Source organism: Protobothrops mucrosquamatus, unplaced genomic scaffold, assembly GCF_001527695.2.
Source record: "Protobothrops mucrosquamatus isolate PMUCROS unplaced genomic scaffold, P.Mucros_1.0 scaffold1626, whole genome shotgun sequence".
Classification (NCBI taxonomy): domain Eukaryota; kingdom Metazoa; phylum Chordata; class Lepidosauria; order Squamata; family Viperidae; genus Protobothrops; species Protobothrops mucrosquamatus.
This window is the reverse complement of record NW_015387786.1, coordinates 193223-215722: the sequence shown is the minus strand read 5'-3', so window position 1 is coordinate 215722 and position 22500 is coordinate 193223. Positions and strand designations below refer to the sequence as shown.

Here is a 22500-nt window from a genome sequence, read left to right as displayed (position 1 = left end):
ACTTCTTTCACAAAAGTTTCTGAGGTTTACCAGCTAAAGGGAATGTATAAAAAAAAGATACAAATTGAATGGGCAAATTTGCTCATTCAAATTCATAATTCAATGCTAACTATCATATTTGCAAGATATTCTGTATACATTGATTTCTGTGTTTCAAGTCACAGCGATCAACGTGCAGCTATCAACATGCAAAGGATAATACCTACTATTATGTGCAGCTATCAACGTGCAAAGGATAATACCTACTATAACAAAAATATCATTTCTATTTCTCTTGAAATTAAAAAAGTACTACTTTTGAAGCTTAAGTTGTTTGAATGTTTTGTATAAATTATGTCAATGCAAGAGTTAGATATACAGGTAGTCCTTGACTTACAACAGTTCATTTAGTGACCATTCAAATTACAACAGGAGTGAAAAATGTAACTTATGACCATTTTTTACAGTTAAAACCTTTGTAGCATCCCCATGATCATGTGAACATAATTCATCTGTTTGGCAACCGGTTCATATTTATGACCGTTTTGTGTCACAAGGTCATGTGATCACCTTTTGAAACCTTCTGACAAGCAAAAACAATAGAGAAGCCAGATTCACATAACAACTTAACTAGGTTACTAACTTATCAACTGTAGTGATTCATTTAACAATCACAATTCAATCAATCAGAAAAGACCTGGAAGAGTTTTTGGAGGTCTTCTAGTCCATCCCCCTGCTCAAGCAAGAGACCCTACATCATTTCAGACAAGTGGCTGTCCTGTCTCTTCTTAAAAACCTCCAGTGATAAAGCTCAATTGAGGCCAATTGGTCATAATTGAGGATTACCTGTAATTTCCACTGGAGATGCACCTGGAGGCTACCTGGACTTTGTAACTTGCAGTCCCAACTTTCCCCCACCCTACCCCACTTAATTGCTGAAAGCCCTTTAATTTAATTTATATATCTTTCAATAATAATAATTGTAGCTGTATTGTGCCCTATCCATTCTGCATCATTGTCTGCAGGTATTCAAGGTATTCAAGATCACGCAAAGTGTTAATACCATTTTATAATGCTTTGGTAAGACCACAGTTGGAACATTGTATCCAGTTTTGGTCGCCACAATATATAAAAAAGATGTTGAGACTCTAGAAAGAGTGCAGAGAAGAGCAACAATAATGATTGGGGACTGGAGACTAAAACATATGAAGAACAGTTGCAGGAATTGGGTATGTTTAGTTTAATGAAAAAAAGAACTAAGGGTGACATGATAGCAGCATTCCAATATCTAAAGCGCTGCCACAAAGAAGAGGGGGTCAATCTATTTCCAAAGCTCCTAAAGGCAAGACAAGAAGCAGTGGATGGAAACTAATGGATACAATTTTTGTCAGTCTTTATTGTGTTGTTAGAAAAAAATAGGGTAACACAGTTTTATATGGGGATGGGCATGCAATTCTTGCACATCAGATTATAAAACTCTGCTGTAGCACTTGCATGAAATCAATATGTTTACATTTCCTAAGCAGAAAAGGTTGAATAGAAAAAAGCTATAATTTCTGCTGATCAGACTCATATAAAATACAAGAAATGGCAAGCTGGAATGAAATATCAATATTTTTTTTCTCAGCTGGTGAAAGAGTTTCAAAAGCAAAGGAAAATTTGTTGGATTACCACTACTAACAAATCATATGTTAATGTATTAATTAAAGAAATGCAAGTCATTAGATGAAGATAAAACTTAATAATTGTATCAGATACTATCACAAACTAGAAGTTAAACAATCACAGTAATCAAGGTACTTAGTTTTTTTCTTTAAATTTGCTTAGTATGTTTAACGTATTACCTATTTAAAATCCCACTTGCTTCTTGCTTGTTAGATTTGTTTTTTTATTTTCTTTTACTCTGAGGTGAGAATTGTTTCCTTATTAATTTATTTAGCAAACCTCAAGTTCTATATGAATAAATTACTCTTCTAAAAATAAATAAGGGATCCTTTTTATACTCTTTAAACCAAGATATTTAACTGATTTTGACTATGCTGCATAATTGCAAAACTATTTCTTTCAATATATGGCAAACGGTATTTTAATCAACTAACAGATTAATAGCAAGGCACTCAGACATTAACTTTGTCATTTCACCCAGTAACAATATTTGTCCAGATTTCTTAACTTTTCATTCTTAGCATACCAAAATTTAAATCAATGTACTTTTTATTAAAATTAGAAAAACAAATCTAAATTCTCTTTTACTGGCAAACTGATGCAGACAAAGAGTTGGGGGAGAGGGAGAGGCAATTGCTTTCCACTGAGAAGATGAAGCATTTGGCATGCAGGTTCTTTTGCTCAGTTCCCCTGAACCAATCCCTAAGTCAGAACATTATATAGTAGTAGTAGTAGTAGCCCCTTAATAAAAAGTGTTATGGATATGTGGAAGATCTCTAATTCAAGTAATTAATCCTATTCCAATCTAGGTTAAATATCTAGGGACTATACAGCATCCAGAAGAAAGTGGAAGGTCATTAAAATATTTAACTGGGCACAGCTTAGTGCTGGAAAATAGATGGTTTCATTCTGCTGACCTAGTCAAGTAAGTATATATTTCTGTATGTTCTAAATCCAATCTAAGCAAATATTTCTCCCTTCCTCTTTCTCCTGCTGCCTGCTTAGATTTATAACATCAACATGTGCCATTAAGCTAACCTCCTGTCCTCTATCCAGTTTTGCTACAGAGCTATATGATCACACAAAGCTATATGATTACATGTGACCTGCTTAATTTTACAGGTAACTACACAAAATAGTGGTTGCCTAAGATAAGAAGTACTGATTTTTTCACTTTCTATGTTGCATATTCAATGTTGATTATTTTTGGCATATAAGGTGTAATATTTAGATAATATTTTCCCTAAGTGAATTTTTCTAATAGATTTTATAATAGCCATATGAGATAGATTAACATTATGTATTAACAGCTGTAGTAATATTGAAAGAAGGCTAAAAGGTAGGACTTTACCTAACTTATCCATTGAATTGATTGACTTGAGATATCAACCAGGGCTTTACCTAATTATGTTCTTTACCATTATGATAACAGAAGCATACTAAGGGAAAACTGAATGGATAGGACACTTTCTTTTTCAAGAAGAAAGTTCTGGATACAAGCCTTGTTATTTCTAGTTAAAAACAATCAGGCAGTAGATGATAGAAAATACTTTTTCTGAAGACCCAAAGGAATTGCTGTCAGAAACTGTAGATAATAATGGGCTAAGTAGATAACAAATAATTTGATTTGATATAAAGCAGCTCCTTCAATCCTGCATTCTACAATTATATAGATGTGTTTCTGAATAGGTTTAGTGGAAAGAAACGTATAGAGAATTTAAATAGCAGAGAAAGGAGGGCAGCGAGTAAGAAGACAGTGCTTTTCTTCAAATCCTCTGTGTTCACTCAGTTGTTTTGCCTTCATACTACAGCACTGTCAGTACATATTGCATTAGGATGCTATCCAAATGTAGATATAAATGTGTATCAAACGCCTATTCCATTGAAAACAGTACAGAGAAAGCTATCAACCACAGCATTCATTCATTATTTAGCTAGAGTTTCTGATCCAGCAGTACTTCTGCTTTACTTCTAAGTTTTAGCTGATCTCCTTTGGCAGGAGAAGATGGCAAGCCTACCAAAAAATCAAGGAGAATGTATGCCTGTGGTTGGAAGAAATGTTTCTGAAAGAGAAAAAAAAAATACTAAAGGGAAGAAACTTGACTGCAAGATGTTGCTTTGCCTGTTCTTGCCACATAAATAGACCGAAGGAAGCTATTTGAGGCTTAAAAATTCAAGCTTACAAGAGTGTGCTAGCAGAATGAAGGCAATGCCTCAATAACCATTATACCTGACTCTTGATTCTTTGGAGACTCAAGACTTTCTTTTTCTTTTCTTTTTCTTCTCCTCTCTCCTCTCCCCTCTCCTCTCCTCTTTTGGCTAACCCTGAAGGATTTCCATTCCTCCCTTCCTAATTTGGAAGGTTGACTAACTCCATAAAGACTCTGAGCAGTATACAAGATGAAAAAAAAAGAAAAGAAACAATATGTATGTCCAGAACAGAAAACATTCCAAATGTAAAAAATTATATAAGAAGCTTGCCACCCCTCTAACATAAGGCCTGGGATAACAGGTTTTCATTTAAAAAAAAAATAGGATGGAGACATACAAATCTCTGGGAGGTTGATGTTCCAGATCAACACAAAACAAACAAAATACATTTCCTGGATTCCACCAGATAACCCTATTTGATCATGCCACTTTGACCAATTCTACAGGATGGGCAGAAACTATCAGAAAGATAACAGAAAACCAGTTTCTTTCCCACAAATGGCTGTCAGAAACCTACTACAACCAGTGCAGCAGTGCTATATTAATTTCTGCTCATCCTCATTGTGAACCAGTTGTAAGTGGTCTTTAAGAATAGCCACATGTACAGAAGATTGTAGAAGCCTACATGTGAGATAAATAGGTATAATCCTATGATTAAAGCCTTAGAGACAAAAACATATGAAAAACAGTTGCAGGAACTGGGTATGGCTAGTCTAGAGAAAAGAAGGACTAGGGGTGACATGCTAGCAGTATTCCAGTATTTGAGGGGCTACCACAAAGAAGAGAGGGTCAATGTATTTTCCAAAGCCTCAGAAGGCAAGACAAGGTACAATGGAGGTAAACTATTCAAGGAGAGAAGCAACATGGAATTAAGGAGAAACTAACACTGAGAACTATTAGCCAGTGGAACCGCTTGCCTTCAGAAGTCGTGGGTGCTTCATCACTGGAGTTTTTTAAAAAGGGAGTATAGGGTCTTCTGCTTGAGCCGGGATTGGACTATAAAACCTTCAAGGTCCCTTCCAGCTCTATTCTGATTGATTGATTGAAGTCTGAAAGGTTCCCAGATGCAGGAATGGATATAATTAGTACCCCAAACTGATCTCTTCAAAGGCAAAAGAGCTATGAATCCAGAACCCAATCCCATCCTGAACTGCATCTTGGTTCCAATGGGGAAAAGGTGCATTTTTATATAAAACTCATTGTTTTAACATCAAACACAGTAAGTTGAAAATCTGAAAGTGTATTCATTCTGGCTTATGCTAATGCAAAAACAGGGGAAGTTATGTTTATAGTTGTATATTCTTATTTAGACCATGGAATGATCAATATTAAAACATCTGGCATAAAGACTGAGATTGAGATTCTGTAATTTGACCCCATCCTTATATTCCATAAATGTCTTTATAAGATTTTTATTTTATCAGAAATAAAATTTGGCTTATTCTCAAATTGAAGTTCATCACTTGATCAGAAGATCAAGTTGATGAATTGCATATTAATTTGAATAGGCAATGGGACAGAACACACAATACTTTATTATCACTTGAAAACTGATGTCTTCCAGGAGCTGCTAGTGATCAGGTATACAATAATCAACTTTACATCATCTAGATGAACGAGCCACCTTTTGTCATTTAACTTTTATCCCACCAAAGCCAAGCTCTATTACAGTAAGAACTACCCAACCAAAACATTAAATATTTAATAGTATCATAAAACAAAATCTATCATCTATATAATCACATTTTAAAGAAAAAACAAAAACTAGCATAGGTACATCTGCTTTATTTACAATTAATATTGTTTGATATGGCTGAATGTCTGCTATCAGGATAAAATACAGTTGTACAAATTTAACATGTAGGGTTTTTTTCACTGTTGGCCATAAGAACTAAGGAACGAATCTCTACAATATAACTAATTTTAGAAAGCAACTTTTATTCTATTTGGATAGATATGTTTTAAAGTTAGCCTATGTTTTTTCTTTTCTTTAAGGAAACCTGTGTCTGTTCTACGCTTCAGGACTCCAGCTGCCATGCAATTTATATCTCTCTTTCTTCTCTTCTTTGTTTTTCAGCCATTTTCCCTGAATGTCAAAGTCAATTTAGTGCATTTCACTTTGCTGAATAAATCAGAGACGAAATCCTTGCTAAAAGTGAAAATTTGATTTGCTAAAAGGAGCTTAGGGCAACTATTAATCAATATATCCAGAGTGTCAAAGCTCAGGCCATGATAGGCATGCATTCATTTGGAGATTGGTTGAATCAGATAAAGGGGGATACTGAGGGAGGGAGCAGTATAATCACCACTCTCTCTCCGTCTCTCTCTCTCCCCCCCCCCTCTGTGTGTGTGTGTGTGTGTGTGAGAGAGAGTGAGAGAGAGAGAGAGAGAGAGAGAGAGAGAGAGAGAGAGAGAGAGAGAAATAACAGATGTCAATGTACAGAGTAAAATAAATAGAAAAAGAGAATATGAAAAGAGAAGAAATGATAAAAAGCAAACAAAAATATTTTTTTTACAAATAATCCACAATCATCATTTTGGTTGTCCAAAAATATTGAAGCATTTGAGTACTATAATTTGAAAACATTCAATCTTTCTGTGACAATCCTTTTGTAAAAACATCCGCAATAGCAAATCATTAAAAGTGATTATGTGTTTTCATTGACAAAAACAATTTGGTTAGCAGAATTAAGAGGAAGGAATCTTTAGCTATCCACCCCTACCTAAGCACCTACAATGTCCAGTGATCACTTATTTGCAAAATCTCTTCCTGAGAATCATCTATACCCAGGTCCATTGTACTGGTGGGCCATTCACATACTCTTATATTTCACCATACTTTTCAAATCTGGTTTAAAGTTAATAAATAAAGTTAGGCCTGATTTTAACATGAAATCTGGCTCTTATAAATCTTAAACAAACTGAAATTTCCAAAGAATGATATTTATGGACTAAGCAAAGTAGACATTTCAATGTATGATAGATTCAGTGGGCATTGTTTAAAGCTACCCCCCCCCACTTAAAAGCTGTAATACAACAGTAAACCCTAAATTCAAAGTGTATAAATATGAATGTTTCCATATTTTAAAATACAGATATATTTAATGATTATTGCTTTATAAATTGCTGTATTTTCTCCTTTGCACTAATTCAGGAATGTAGCACTGTTAAATATTGTCTGTTTATTTAACTTAAAGCATTCTTTAAAGACTGGTTGAATTTAGAAAGTCTAAATAAACATTGATTTGTGCTAAAAAAAAAAAATTCCAGTACAGGAAACTTAAGTCAACCTTGCTTGAACATATCTAGATGCTTTTTTTTTAGATCCAACAAATAAAGAACTGAATCAAGTTTGTGTCTGATAGAGATACATCTGGAGAATTATTTATGTCTTCAATACTGCATTACTAAATCTGTCCAGGAAGGCCTTATATTGTTCCTAAAATAACATACTTGGTTCTGAACGCATGAGGGAAAGAATAACCTTCATTTAACATGTTTATATTAATTAAAACTAATTTTAAGGACTTATAAAGTCTTTGGTCTAGGCTGATAAGCTTTGTGTCTGCAGAATGACAGGGAACATTTTGTCTCTTAAACTTCCTGTTATGCACATTTAAAGAGCTTAATATTTCCTGCCTCCATTTAGTGAAAGGAGAGCAATGCACATTTTTGCAGAATGCCAATGAGACAGTTGCATTACAGAAACATTGCCTAAGTGACTTTGAAAATGTGGTCAGACATCAGCAGAATCTCATCTAATGAATTTAAAAAAAAAGAAAGAAAGAAAACCTTTCATCTTTATAGATGTCCAAAAGCAACTGACTCCTGTAAACACAATGCACGATAAAATCACCCAATGCTTTCTGTATTCAAGGTAGATTCTATAAAACTATCACAAGTTTTTATTTAGGTCAGCTAATATAGGACTTATCTCACTAGAAAGAAAGGGGTCTTAGTGCTTTCATAAATACCTGTTGTATTTTACTAACTGAGTTACAGTACATAAAAATATTTTAATCTGACATAAAGGGCAACAATAGATCTGACTGCTGGGCTGATAATCTTCTTATCACCCTCTGCGAACCTAGCTCTAATATTTGACAGTGTGAGTTTCCATTACTTTACATTCTGTAAAGGCCAACAATGGAGAAAGAATGAAGTGGAGTTTGGAAGAACCTCCATATCTACATAAAAGAGATTAGAGGCGACAGCGTTCCATTTTACAGCTCAATCATATTGTGTTAGCATGCGCTTATCCGAGCGCGGATGAAATTGAAAGAGAAATAAAAAAAGAGTCAGGCAGATAGGAACCAGAATAGCGAGGCAAGAGCAATTTCCAAAGATATAAAGGGATGCTAATGGTAGGGCCCTGTCATTCTTAAAAAGGGCTATTAGGGCACCCTCATCTGTTCTTCTGCCTTTACTCTCCTCTCAAGTCAAGAATTTCTTAGTGCTATCATGATCATTTTCTTCTGCAAATAAGACACGGTCATGTTTCACAGCAACCACTCTTTTCATTTCTTTGATTTATTAATGCAACTAAGCTAATTCGGTGGCTGATAAAGCCTATCAATTCATATATAAATGTTACATTTTTCTGCAGAAGAACAGAAAGGCTTATTGTACATGCAAGTTACAGAAGCACGAAACTATTAATGGAATTTATGGCACAGGCACATATTTAATAAGATCAAATAAACTAGAAACAATCATTCAAAATTTTCAGTTGCAAACTTGAAAAGTAGATCAATTTTTTATGGGATACAGATATTTCTTCTAAGTTCAAATTTTTAAAGTCAAAATCCTTTAGATACAAATGACACGCTATTAAATACCTTTAGCTCCAATCTTATATCTTCCTATCTATGAATGTTCTATTAAACTTTATGTATAGAATGGAATAGATTAATTTTTATCATAAAAATTAACAATGTTATCTCAATAGCATATGTATACTAGTGTATGCAGTGTGCATTTGTAGCATACACATATTAGGTACACATAAGAATATATGTGTATACTATGTTGTAAATACCCTTACTTAAAAAGCAATGTGCAAATTTCTAAATAAATGATGAGTGTTTTGTAAAGTATCTGACTGTGAAACATTTTGAAAATTATCTTTCATACAGAAGGCATCCATATATATATAATACACACACATATACACACACAAATATAGTTGAATTATTCTGTTCTTTTGTTATTAAAAAAAATCCAGCAGCTTTTCATTATTTTTTAATTTCCATCAAATGGGCATAATAAATCAGCCAATGGATTACTGTGAACTGTCTCCTGTTTAAATATTCCTCAATAGCTCAAAACTATTTCTGATTCCCAATCTGTAATTGAGAATGTCTAAACCAGCCAACAGATCACTGCTAACTAGCTATGCTGTGGTTCTCTGCTGTCTTTCAGTTACTTTCTTCTATCCTATAAACAAATCTCAGCCCTGTATTGTATTCCTAATATAAATCAAATTGATAAATATATTTTGCAATCCCCAAAATGCATTATTGACTGGCCTCTAGGGAGAATGCCTACTTATCGGTAAGACTGACATAGGCATTGTCTAGAGTTGAAACTCAAACTCACCTATTTAACTAGCTTTGACTTAATCTGGGGTGCTTTATTAGCAACCAGTGTAAGACAAAGTAGCTAGTATAATACAGAGTGATGTTTAAATTAGTTTACAATTTGCTTGGGCTCATCTAGACCTACTCTGAACAAAGCCATTCAGAAATGTCAGCTGTGTTCCTAACCACTGTAACAAATTGTTGCCTGAACGCTGCACACCTAATGACTTCAAATTAGCTTCACTGCGATATTGCCTGACAGTTCGTTACGTCTGTTAGTAACATAGCTGGTGTATCATGACCAATAAATTGGTTTCAGTGTGGGCTGGGAAAGGGGCTTCCATCAATTTGATTAAAGAAATTACTGTAGCATTCAAAGCATAAAGACAAACTAGTTTAAGGAGACAGAAATAAGTTAACTGTACCAGAAAAACATTGCTCATGATTCAAAAGCTCGTTTATAAGCCATTGGTGAAGCAAACTCTGAACAACTAAATTTCTACAGTGAAGAAAACATGGAGCAGCTCAGAGCTGTCTCCATCCCATCCAATTATGTTTTAGATGTATATTAATAATTGTTTAGCCTTTGGTTTCAGAAAATAATTAAAATAATTGAGAATTCTATTTTATATTGTTTTCATTTCAGTGGCAAGGGGCCGTTATCTAGATCAGCATTTAGGTGCCCCTAAAGAGAAAACAAACAAATAAATGAAAAAAGCATCAGAAGCGAAGCTACATGCAAAACTCTCAGTTATGTACTGAAATTCTAAGGATAAATGCAATTATCTTAAATGAGTGAGAACTATTTACATATACACACCAGTTTCTATTAAAGAATCACAGAATAGAGCATGCATTTTTCCCAGAAGAAATTTGTCATCCATGAGATACCCTTGATCAGAGAGGATGAGATGGACATCCTATACTAAGCCTCTAGTCACAGTAGGCCATGCAACATGGAAAGCCATATAACTAGGTCATGTTGATAACAAAAGCATGTCATGCTATGACATGACAATGTAGATAATGTTCTCTACATGTTTTGCCCCCAGAAATCAAATCAAAATTATCAAGTAGATTAATTTTAAATTGTATCCAGTTTGTAAGAAACTTTTTATTCCAGACAAGAGGTGTGTTTTTGAATAGGAAGGAGGAAGGATTTGTCTTTTGTTTTGCTTTTGCAAATATTTATAACACTTAGAAGTTCTTCCCCCCCCCTCCCCCAATTTACAGCTATGCTATCCCAAATAGTGTTTTTATTCTATGGAGTAGATTGGAATTAAATGGGGAATGTATTTGGAAAATAAAATAAAAAGACATCAATAGATGTAGTAATAAAAAATAAAAACTATTTTGTACTAGTTGTACTAGAGTCACTTCATATCCTCAATAAACAACAAAAACGATAGTAATAAAATCCCAATAAAATTAAATAACATAATCCTTAACAAACGTATTTTATTCTATTTAAATTCATCTCATTCTTTCTGAAACAGAATGCTTGACAAATAGACCAAAGAAATATCACAACTTCCAATTAAAATATAGAATTCTGGTCCACAAATAAATAGCTAATAAAAAGATCTGAACAATCAGGGATTGAAAAGATATAACAAAGTATTGCAAAAATTATAGAAGCAGCAATACAGGAATTTTGATTACACCTTTGCACAAGGTCAAAATCTTTGTAAGTAAAGATACAGTTAAAACCTATCAGTAAAACAGACCATGCCCAATAAATTAAACCTGACATTAACAGTCAGTCCTGCTTATCTCCCAAAGGCCTACCTGATTTTTAAATTAAATTAATTTTATTTTATTGCCTGCTTGCAGAAGGATAACAGAGTGGGAACTCAACTATGCTGCCTTGGCAGTTAGCTGCAAAATCTGATAGCAACCATCATTCCTTTTCCATGTAACTCTAGGGGTGGTAGAATAAGAAAAAGGTCTCTTCTATAGACCTGAAAAGCTCAAGCAACCTTATCATGGATACCACAACTTTTGTATAGGAGTGCTTCTGAATTATAGGTGAATTGTGAACCCTCCATGGACCAAGGGAACTCCATGCTCATGGCAACAAACTCAGTAAAAATACTCTCTTTGGTTGTCTCCAAGCACACTTCAAAATCAAACTCGCCAACAGTGCCCTCTGCTGCTTTGCCTCGGGCTGCAAGAAACTTTGAACCATCTCTGAGTGGGAAGATGATTGCTCTGAAAGTGGGCTAGATATCACATAAAGTTTGAAAAAAGTCAAAACTGCTTCACTATAGAGTTTATTATAAAATTAAGCTTGTTATTTTCTTCTTTAAAAAAAACAGTCTGAAGAGATGGAAGCGGAACGCTATAGCTATTTTAGGGCACTGAGTGAAATGCACAAATTCAGCCTTTCATCTAGCTGAGGCATGAATAGGTATTTCATTTTTCGTCTTCTCACCTCCTGAATTTAAGATCTTTGAAAAGAAAAAAAAATGACAGCTCTGCAAACTGTCCGGTCTATTAATTCACTAAGCAGTTAAGGGAATGGAGAACTATTATATCCATGCAGGCATCTCAATACTCTAGGGGGGAAAGGATGTCCCAAATCAGATCTGAAGTATCAGTGTGTTTCTGTGTGGAGGGAGTCTGTTTCCATTAGACCCCATCCACGATTCCAGTGGAGGCAGCTAATGGAAAAAGGCAATTCTTTCTTGCATATGCACATTGTGCATATCTTTAACATGTTTTTGAATGTTCAAGTGGCCAAAAAAACCCCATTGTGGGAGTTAAACAGATCCCTTCTTATTTTGTTCAAAATTAAATAAGGATATTTTCAATTCCTTCCTTCTTTATACCCCAACAGAAGTATCAACAATATGTTGTACCAATGTGTGAGCAGGACAGTTGTAACTTGTTCTACTCTCTTGCAAGTGGTGGAAATAACATAGTGGGATAAGCTGGAGAAAACCATGTTCACTTTAATACTTCAACATTCAAGTGCTCTTTTATTAGATGTTCCTTAAAAACATACCATCAGTTGGCCAGATACCCCTAGATTCCCAACAAAATAATGCATAGATTTTACAGGGAGGATATAACAGAACAAAGAAACTCACATACAGAAAAAAGTCAAATGGGCTTTCTTATTGTATGTATTGAGAGCTATCCAGGCATAGGAATTTATCTTTGGAGGTAGAGATCAGTGGGAAAACGTAGATAACAGGCTAGACCAAGTGTATACTGGGACACAAGGGCTAGAGATATGGAACATGTTAGCCTATCTTTGAAGACATATTTACAGTTGTTGTAATAATTATTAAAATATTATGCAAGCCATGTTCCAGCCACACTGAAATAGCAAAAGCATACACTGAAAAATAATGCCATAAAAATGATGAAAATAGCATTTGAGTAAGATACACAGCATGTACCTGGAATATGCTTAGCCCATCCAATAATGACCACCAGCTCTCTGTCTGCCAAATCACAAAGTGTGGTGAGAGCCTTGATGTCACTGTCAGGCACAGTGGGATCAGGCATGGCATAGATCTTCTCTGGTTCAGCCACCAGCAAATGGGAGACAATCTTGTTATCTGTAAAAAACATATCAAAGATAGGTTATTTTACTTCTGTAACAACCACAACTGCTGCTATAACAAAGTGGGAATTTACACCCTCCCTTACATAAAAAGATCTGGGTACTTTGGTGGATCACAAGTTGAATAAGAGCCAACAACATAATGAAGCTGCAGCAAAAGTAAATCCAGTCTAAAGAGTGGGATTATGAAGATGGAAATTGTTGCAATTCTACGGATGAAACAAATAAATTGGGCTTATGCAATATGTAGTCCCTCCATCCTCCTACTCAAATGTATCCATCACTGCCCATCGGTAAGAGAGAAAGGTTGCTAGTCAACTTAAAGCCACAACTGTAAAAAATTTATGATGATTGGATTAAAAAAGAAATCAGAGTTTTTAACTGGAAGCTAATCCAAGAATATTCTAAGAACATTTTGATCTAGGAAATGCTGCCACCAAATTAATAATATTCAAGAGAATGTAGTCTATTTGGAACCTTTGAAATTATAGGCTTTTCCACATGGGAAAATAGTGATAAGGATAAATTAGATACAAATGAAAAAGTTAAACTCTTTAATTTCTAATAACTGCGTCCAATTAGCATTTTCCATCACTAAAACTAGGTTTTATCCAATGTGAAGAATTCTATTTGCAATATTTTACAGCCCCTATTCTTTTGCTCAGCTCCATTTTTAATGAACATCTTTTGCTTTGAAAAGACCAGAAGACCAGAAAAGACCAGAAAAAAACCATGTAGTTGTAGAACTACATGATTCGTGGTAATTATAATACTATGAACAGAGGACATTATTCTCATGTAACAGGAGCTAAAATTAAGGATATACCAAATGGACACCATTACAAAGTGAAAACAAATTGAATTTAATAAGTACAGATCTAAATTTACTAATTATACCAGTATTAATCTCATTGTATTTTTTGCAAATCCATTTTAGTCAAGAGCAGGTATTTCAAGGTCTTGGATAGTCATCATGACACATATGTATCCAACATTTTATGCTTTTTGGAGTGAGATTCAGGTATCATTTAATCCATCTACAGATTTGGGTCAGAACATTATGGAGTCTTATGCAACAGAAATGCTCTATCCTAAGGAAGGGAGAAAACATTTACTTCAGTTCACCAATGCTTTCTTCTTACAGTTGAAAAGTTCACAGACACTCTTTATCAAATATCCTGGTTATTATGACTTGTTTTATCTTAAATTGTTATTATCAGATCAGTATGATTTTACTCCTTTTACTATGACTAAGTACCATACTATAGTTTGTACAGTGTGGTATAGTGTCTCTTCTAATCCTTCTTTGTCCTAATTAATTGTGATTTTCTTGTTTTATTTGCTGGTCTATGACTGAATAAAAAATGATTGATTGATTGGCTGAACATTACAAACACTCCAGGGACATCATTATAAAACTAGCTAAAATAGGAAAAAGAATGTTAATGGACAATATAAGATCCAAAATTGGTTTGAATATGAGTATGCAAAACTCCATCTCTTTCTATATCAAAAGATGAAACCTTTTCAAATTGTACCCACCTCTTGGTGATTTCATAGATACATCCATGTAGGGTTTTTTTTGACAATAACACAGAACTAGTGTAGAATTTTAGGGTAGAATTCTAAAATTTCTTGGTTCTCTCTTATCCAAGTAGTAACGAGGTCCAATTTTGCTTAACTTTTCATGAGGGCCTGTTGAAATCATTGATCTAAGATATCTGCTCTAATATCTAGAATTAGGAAGGTAGCACTTTAAGGCTGGATCTTCGCACCTGCAATAACTAAAGGGTACTGATAAAAGTTTTTATTTGCCTGGGTAGTTTAATATATACTAGAAGTAGATTTAGAATTATTACAGAGTTCTTTGATTTAGTGAGGTTCGCTGCAGTGCACAGCAGGCAGTATTTAGGCTCCTTTCTGGAAGCAAAATGTCTTTGGCAAGTACTGGATTTTTTTTAAAAAAAAAGCATAAAACAAATGAGAATAAAACACACGAACATTGTTGGAGTTATTTTTAGGAAGATTGTGTATTGTGTATATTTAGTTATTTTTTACATTGGCTAACAAATGCATGTGTGCCATGGATTCCAGGTGGCTTTCAATTATAACACAAAAACATATATAAAACTGGAATAAAATATTCTGACATATGCTAGGTAACTGGTAACCTCTAACATAGCAGTCTGCTTTGTATTGGCCAGTCCCAATGATTAGTCAAGCCACCATTTTGGTCATCCTATGGGATGATCAGTGTTGGGAAACAAAACAAGGAGAATGTGGTCTATGTCTCAACAGCTTTCAGTACCAACAACCATAGTATTCATTTGGATAGGTTGTCTAAGTTTAGATGTGGGAAAACTGTAGTCTGTTGGTTCCACTCCTACTTGGATAGCTTTTTGGCTTCAGTGTGCTTTGGATGATTTCATTATTTTTTTTAGTTTATTTAGTTGGATTTCTTTTGGTTTTGTTTTTTGTATTTTGTTTGTCTGGTTTCTTGCATTGTTATTTTCTTTTAATATATAGTAAATTAAAGCCAGTTCCAGAAGATGATGCCAAGGGATTACTGTTTGTGAAATTCCTCAGTGGTTCAATTCCTGCTTCATTCTATTCTACTTTTGTACTTGATTTTTTCACCACATTCTCTATCCCCATTAGTTCCCCTGGCCATTCAAACCAGTATTTAAACTCTCTAATGATGTTACTAGATAGATAGACTACTTGGTCTATTTACTACTAAGACCAGAAGCCATCTCCTACAACTAGGCATTCTTACCACCAGGCCATCTTTCACCCCTCCCTCACCTCAGGTCTCTCACTCCTGAGAATAGGGATGACCTCTTCCCAATTTTGTCTCCTAGAACCACTTTCCCAAGTTTCCTTATTCTAGGAGGTACAATGTTTCTCTCTTCTTGGCTCTCTCCCAGGCAGAGGAGTATTTCACCCAATTCCATGTTTGTTTTCACTTGCCTCTCTAACTTCTGCCATCCTGAACTGGAGCTCCTTCCATCCATGTAATTCCAGAAGTAGTCACCTCTTTCCTGGTGACTCAATGCAGAAGACAAGTCTCATACTCTGCATAGGTCCCATACCTCAATATCTAAGAGAAACAGCCACAGTTTCTCCCAATAATTCATTTCTTTACTTTTATAATAGGTACTTCCTAAGCTCTTCTTTTTCATTACCACCATTTCCTTTATATCTTCCTATGTCAGGACAACCTACCAATTCTATCTTCTTTCATTTATTTTTCCTTCTCCTAATCATGTTCTCTGAAAAGTTCCAGATGTGGTTTCCCATTCTCTCCTCTTGAACATCTTCAATTCTGCACTCTACACTGCCACTTCCTCATCATTCTTTCTTTTCCATGGTTTTTTACCCCCTTTTTTTTACCTTCAACTGAAGCTCCACTTCAATTCACCCATCAGATTGCCTGCCAGATTTCCAGTTTTAACAATTGCCACATACCCATCCCCAGTTACTGTTTTCTCTGCATAACCTGGCTCCAATCTCTTTTGTCTCATAATATTTCATGGTTGTTGGGCCCATTCAACCAGTCCACCCCATTCATTCAGCACTTCCCATATTTGATCAGGAAAAGGTAATGGAAGTTGTTATAATTATAATATTTCAGAAACTCATGGCTAATAATGTGATCAGCTAACTTCAAAATTCTTTGAAACAAGGATGTTTCAGCAGGTGTTTGCAAACCCACAATATTTTAACACTTGATTGGACCATGTGACCTGCACTAATGGGAAGGAGAATTCTATACTTCAATTATAGTGATTTGCATGGGAAATAACCAGAGATGATTTTGCTTTCATCTGTGCCGAAATGATGTACTCAATAAAGTTTTGCATTAAGAGATTGGATCGTCTGCTTGCTTAGTTGGGTTCATTAGTCAGAACCTTGACAGTATGTCTAGCTTAATGAAAAGAATGACTAGGGGTGATTTGATAGCAATGTTCCAATATTTAAGGGGCTGACACAAAGAAGAGGGGGGTCACTCTATTCTCCAAAGCATCTAAAGGCAGGACAAGAAGCAATGGATGGAAACTAATCAAGGAGAGAAGCAACCTAGAACTAAGGAGAAATTTACTGACAGTTAGATCAATTAATAGTGGAACAACTTGTTTCCAGAGGCTGTGAGTACTTCAACACTGGAAGTTTTTAAGAAGAGATTGGACAGTCATCTGGGTTTTCTGTTTAGCAGGGGGTTGGACTAGAAGATTACCAAGGTCCCTTCCAACTTTTTTATTCTGTTATTCATATCTTGTAATATTTGATTTTAAAAGGAACACTGCAGTTTCTGGAAAATGTTCTCATGGTAATATTTTATAAAGATAAATGTTATACTTTTCAGCTTAAAGAGGGAAAGGGGAGAGTGTATAACTTTATGAATAGATAATACATTTAAGATCCTCAGGAAAAAACATCAAATAAAACCCTTCTAAAAGTCATTGAAATACATAAATTCATGTATGCACAATACTGGTTGAGCGAACATGCACATGAGCTCTAATCTCCTGCTTGATCAAGTTGAGAAAACCTGGAGGAAAATAAACTATAATTTCTCGCACACTTTGAATTCTACTCTTTGAAATTTGAAAGTTTATAACAAATATATTTAAATATGTAACCACTATAATAAATTCCATGTATTGAAAACATTCACAACTTGGTGAAAACAAGATGCCATTGCTGGTTATGTTCAGCATTTCACGCTAACTATGACCATCTTTCCATTTTTATCAATTAGAAAGAATCAATTTAAGCAAAGGTGGCTCACTTCTCCAACCATTTAACTGATTTAACCAAGCAGTAAAGCTTAACTATGTATAGAAATTGCAGCTCAGTTTTTTCTCCAAAAAAGTAACAAAGCTCATTCGAAAAAGGTTTTTTTAAATGCTCCGTTGTGTAATTTATTCTGGAGTTCTGATCTATTTGTCTCCAGCTTTTTACAAATGTGAATGTCAGAAAGGTGAGGTATGTCAGTCCTTCATAAAACAAACGCAAAAGCCAATTGCAAGGCATTGCATCAAGCATGCTTTATTATTATTAATAAGGGCTTCTTTGAAATGACAAGAGGAACACTAAGCCTGTAATGCATCACTTGTGAATACTGTTGATGTGGGGGAGGTAATGGGAAAAGGGCTGTGTTAAAACTGAGGATATATTCTACCTAAGGCAGATCCTATACTCACATTTACAGAACAGACAATTAAAAACTGGTTTTAATTATATTATTTAAAAAGCCTAGGAGCTACATTTTCTTATGTCTCAAACTTGCAGGAACTCTGGCAACAAAATAAATATTCCACGCCACCCCACTATGTTCTAATGTTCAAAACTGATTAATGGTGAATATTTATATCTACAGATGATGAGCATTTCAGCAGTTTTTGAAAACCAATAAAGAGTTTTCCATCATAGTGTTAAATTTTGATTGGGAAAAAATGGTGGTGAGATGGACAGCAAACAAATTTAATAAACAGACAATACATAAAAACATACATACCAATGGAGATATTGTTATTACCATAACTGATTGGCCTATTATCCAATATTGCTTTTTAATAGTTTGCCCTACCTTCTGTTGGCATGGTGGCTCAGTGGTTAAGATGCTGGGCTTGTCAGCTGGAAAGCTGGCAGCCCAGGTTCAAGACCTGAGCGCCCTGTAAAAAGGGTGAGCTCTTATCCTCACCCCACCTCCTGCCCACCTAATAGTTTGAAAGGATGCAAATGTGGATAGATAAATAGGTATCTCTTTGGCGGGAAGATAACAGTACTCCACAATAACCAAATGACTGTGCAGAAATACCTCTGGACAGCACTGGCTCAATGGCCTTGAAACAGAGATGAGTACCTGTAGTCGGCAATGACTAGCAGGGTAAAATCCCAGGGACTCCTTTACCCTTATCTACCTACCTTCTATAACAAAATTAGCAAAAAAAAATAAAAAATCTGCCAGAATCCCAAAAAATCTCTCTACTTATTTCTTAAAAGCCATTTTACTGTTTCCTTGTTATATTTGCAAGAAATTGATTCCCCAAAAGTTGTGTTTCTATTCCATTACAAAGAGGGAGGGGGGAGAGAATCAGGAATCCTTTACAATGTTATGTGAAAAGCTGTAAACTGGCTTATCTGTGTAGCACATTAAAATGTTCTAGTTATTTTCTTACATATACACAGTGCTTCTCTGTTAATTCAAACTGACCTATAGAGAAGATACCATTTGAAATTAATAGGAGTTGTCAAAAAGCATGGTAGCGTTCTTTAGACAGTGCCCGTTCATTGCAGTATGCCTTTCTCAGGACTTCTCACTTCTGTATTACACTCTTTCAATCTCCTACATTTTCTATCCGGCAGCATTAACCAAAGTCTATGCTAAATAGGCTTAATTGCGTGTGCATGGGCCGAGCTGTCAGCAATTCAACTCAATGGCACAAAATAAAATAAATAAAAAGCTGGCAATCTGGGCATCCAGAAAATCTAAACCTCTAATGAAATGAAACACTAGAGTTCATTGAATTTTATTGTATTATCAGAAAGTTTTTATTATAATGCACAAAATCTGCTTAATGCAACCTTATATTGTATTTACAGAGGGGCAGAACAGCTTATGTGGACTGTATGGAAGATGCCAGATTGGACAATTGAAAGTATAATCAGCATAATGATTTTTGGAAAGGCAAAATGAAACGATGCCATATGTTCACTTAAGCCTTAATTTTATGTAAAACTGGTTTGTTTTTCCTCTGACATCGCTAAAATGCCCTTTCACTTGCAGTTCAGAACCTATTTATTTGCTTTCCAGATCTCCATATGGCTCATGCGTATTGTATCCAGCAGAGCCCAGCACTGGGGAATGGCAGGTGAAAAACAACATACTGCTTTTTGTCACAACCAGGTAAGGGCCTTCAGTGCAGCTTTTAAAGCCCTTTTATTACATTTATCTCGAATAGGGCATTTGTACCCCAGTGGTTTATGCCATTACTTAGTGGCAGCCAGCTTGCAAATAACATATGAAAGAATTTGCATTTATTGCCAATTCATCATTGGACAGGATATGCAATTGATTTTTATATCATGGAGTGTTATTATATTTTCTTTAGGGAATTAGCATGCATGAATTTGTACAAATTGCAAAATCTTTAATTTTTAGTTTATATCTTGATTTTTAAGTATGTAAGAAAACTCATGTAAGAAAACTCATACCTGTTTTAACTACACACACAAATACGTAAACCTTACCTTAATGTATTTTATAGTTGTAGCACATTGCTATTTTATTGAAATACAGGTAGCATTTCAATCTTCTATTGCTATAAATTAATGAGGCTCCTAATGCATTTTCATTGAGAGGTTGAGCAGTCAAATTCATCTAGTTAGTGAAAACTACAACATTTCATTCTTGTAAAATCTGAGACTAGAAGCTTCAATGAACTAATGATCCTAGCACAACCCATTTTATGTACCAGTGAAAATAAAGATCACCTGGAAGTGTAAAATTTGTATAGCATAAATTGGGCATTATCAAACTCTTAGTCTCAAAGCGTACTTTCTTCAGTTATTCTGAAAAAGGAACAAGGTGATAAAAATGGTAGACAAAATCATTTATTCAAGACAGTATGCTATTTTGTTCCTATGCTTTCATTGATTGATGACATCAAAGGTTACACTGCCTTACTAGGTACTTACATGGCTTTTTAGCTGGCTGGACTAGTTGAGGATTCAGGTATGGACTATTTTCTGCATCTATTCTGCGCTTGTACTTCTGGCGACCACCACGTACTCTGTCTAAGCGCACTCCTAAACATGAAAAAAGAAAACAAAAGAAAAAGGGAAAAAGAAAGAAAAAGAAAGATTTAATACTTTGTACAATTATTTGAAAGCTTTCATAAATAAGCCAACATTTCAATTCGCTGTCTATTAAACTACAACCCCCATTTCCCACTTAAAAAAGCACTAAAAATGCTGAATATATTGTAAGCATGGAAAGATCCTTGATTTTCTATGTGAAATGTTAGGAAAGTGAATCAATTTCCCATTTGAGAAAACTCATCAAGTATACTCCCTTCAGGGCATGTTCCTTATCTGCAAGTTCTAAACCATGGCAGTGTTTGGGTGTTTTTATTCTGCAGGTAGTTATGCTTGTTCTTTAATCTTTCCACCATGAAAAGAAGCATAGGAAAATGGGGGCAGTTCCACTGGTGGTATCTGTTTTGGTGTTTCATAGTGGTTGTGATAAGAACAAAAGAAAACTGTGGCAACTTGGCTCTGAGAGTCTTGGAAATGTTGGAAGACTGAGGACAATGTCTTTGGTCAAGTACCCTCTTAGAATGGGCCACATTGCAATTCCCTAATATAGAGCATTTCAAACAGCAATGAAACAATAGTTAAAATAGTCTAAGAAACTGTACTTCCAGAAGCCTGGATGAATGAGAACATCTTCAATGCCAAATATCTGTTTCTTGGAACAGAGCAACAGAAATATAAGCAGTGGAAAAAGTCCTCTGCTTCAGTTGCTGCTCACATCTCCTCAGATGCTGGACAGTCAAAGAAGAGTTCCACCAATGACCCCAAGTCATGGGAAGATACAATATGGGAATGTGTTTCTTTCAGGTACCATGGATCTGAGCAAGACAGGACTTGAAAGGAAAGAGTTTGAATTATCCTTGGAAACTGAAACTGGAAATTGGTTAATTTTAGTTCAGCTGTATTATTTCAACACTGACATTATAATAGTCAAACTCTGCAATAGTTTTCAAATAGATATCCATTGTAATAATCTTTCTTTAGTGTTACCAGGATATAAATTGTAAATCTATCCAGAAGAAACTATACCAAGTCTCATGATGCTTTAATACAAACTACAATATCTAGGCCTTCAGTGGTAAAGTGAAAGTATTTCAACCATGACTGTTTTTCCCCTTCAAAGAACAAAGTCTTCCTAAAAGAGCATAATCATACCAAATGTGTATGTATGTGTGAGTGTGAGTGTGTATGTGTGCACGCGCATGAGTTTTGTCATGTTTGCTATTTCTCTCACAGTTGAATAAATCAAGAATTAAAAAGATTAATAAAACACTCTACAGCTCTTTCTGTAGATATAATAAGTGTTCTATAGGAAGAGTTATAGCATCATAGATGCTGATGTCAAGGAAAAGTAGTGGTGATGATACTCAAATGACATATACTAAGCATAATTCAAAACAGGCATTGATTCTTTTGTAGCATTTTTAAGAAATAAGATAAAGAAGAAATAAGTCAGGGCAAAGTTGTTAGAAGTTTCTGCCAACAGCAGTGAATAGCAGAATGAAGTTCAAATCTAATTCACACTTGACTCAATTGAGAAGAAACAAATTTTCTGTTTGTATGTCAGAAATAGTACAGAATAAAAATAATGTTTTAAAATTATATACAATACTTTGGAATAGCATTTCTTGGAGCACAGGAGTGATAGTTTTCATAGTGTAAAATTGCATT

The 22500-nt window shown here is 34.8% G+C and overlaps 1 protein-coding gene across 1 annotated transcript in view; it reads right to left on the bottom strand.

Annotated features, from left to right (window-relative positions):
• ESRRG (estrogen related receptor gamma) overlaps positions 1-22500 on the bottom strand; it is a 182983-nt gene that overhangs the window by 41739 nt on the left and 118744 nt on the right. The window contains exons 4-5 of the mRNA XM_015822613.1: positions 20713-20823; positions 12842-13003 (exon numbers count right to left, since the gene is read on the bottom strand). Of these exons, the coding sequence (XP_015678099.1) occupies positions 12842-13003; positions 20713-20823 (273 nt within the window). The remainder of the gene's footprint in view (positions 1-12841; positions 13004-20712; positions 20824-22500) is intronic.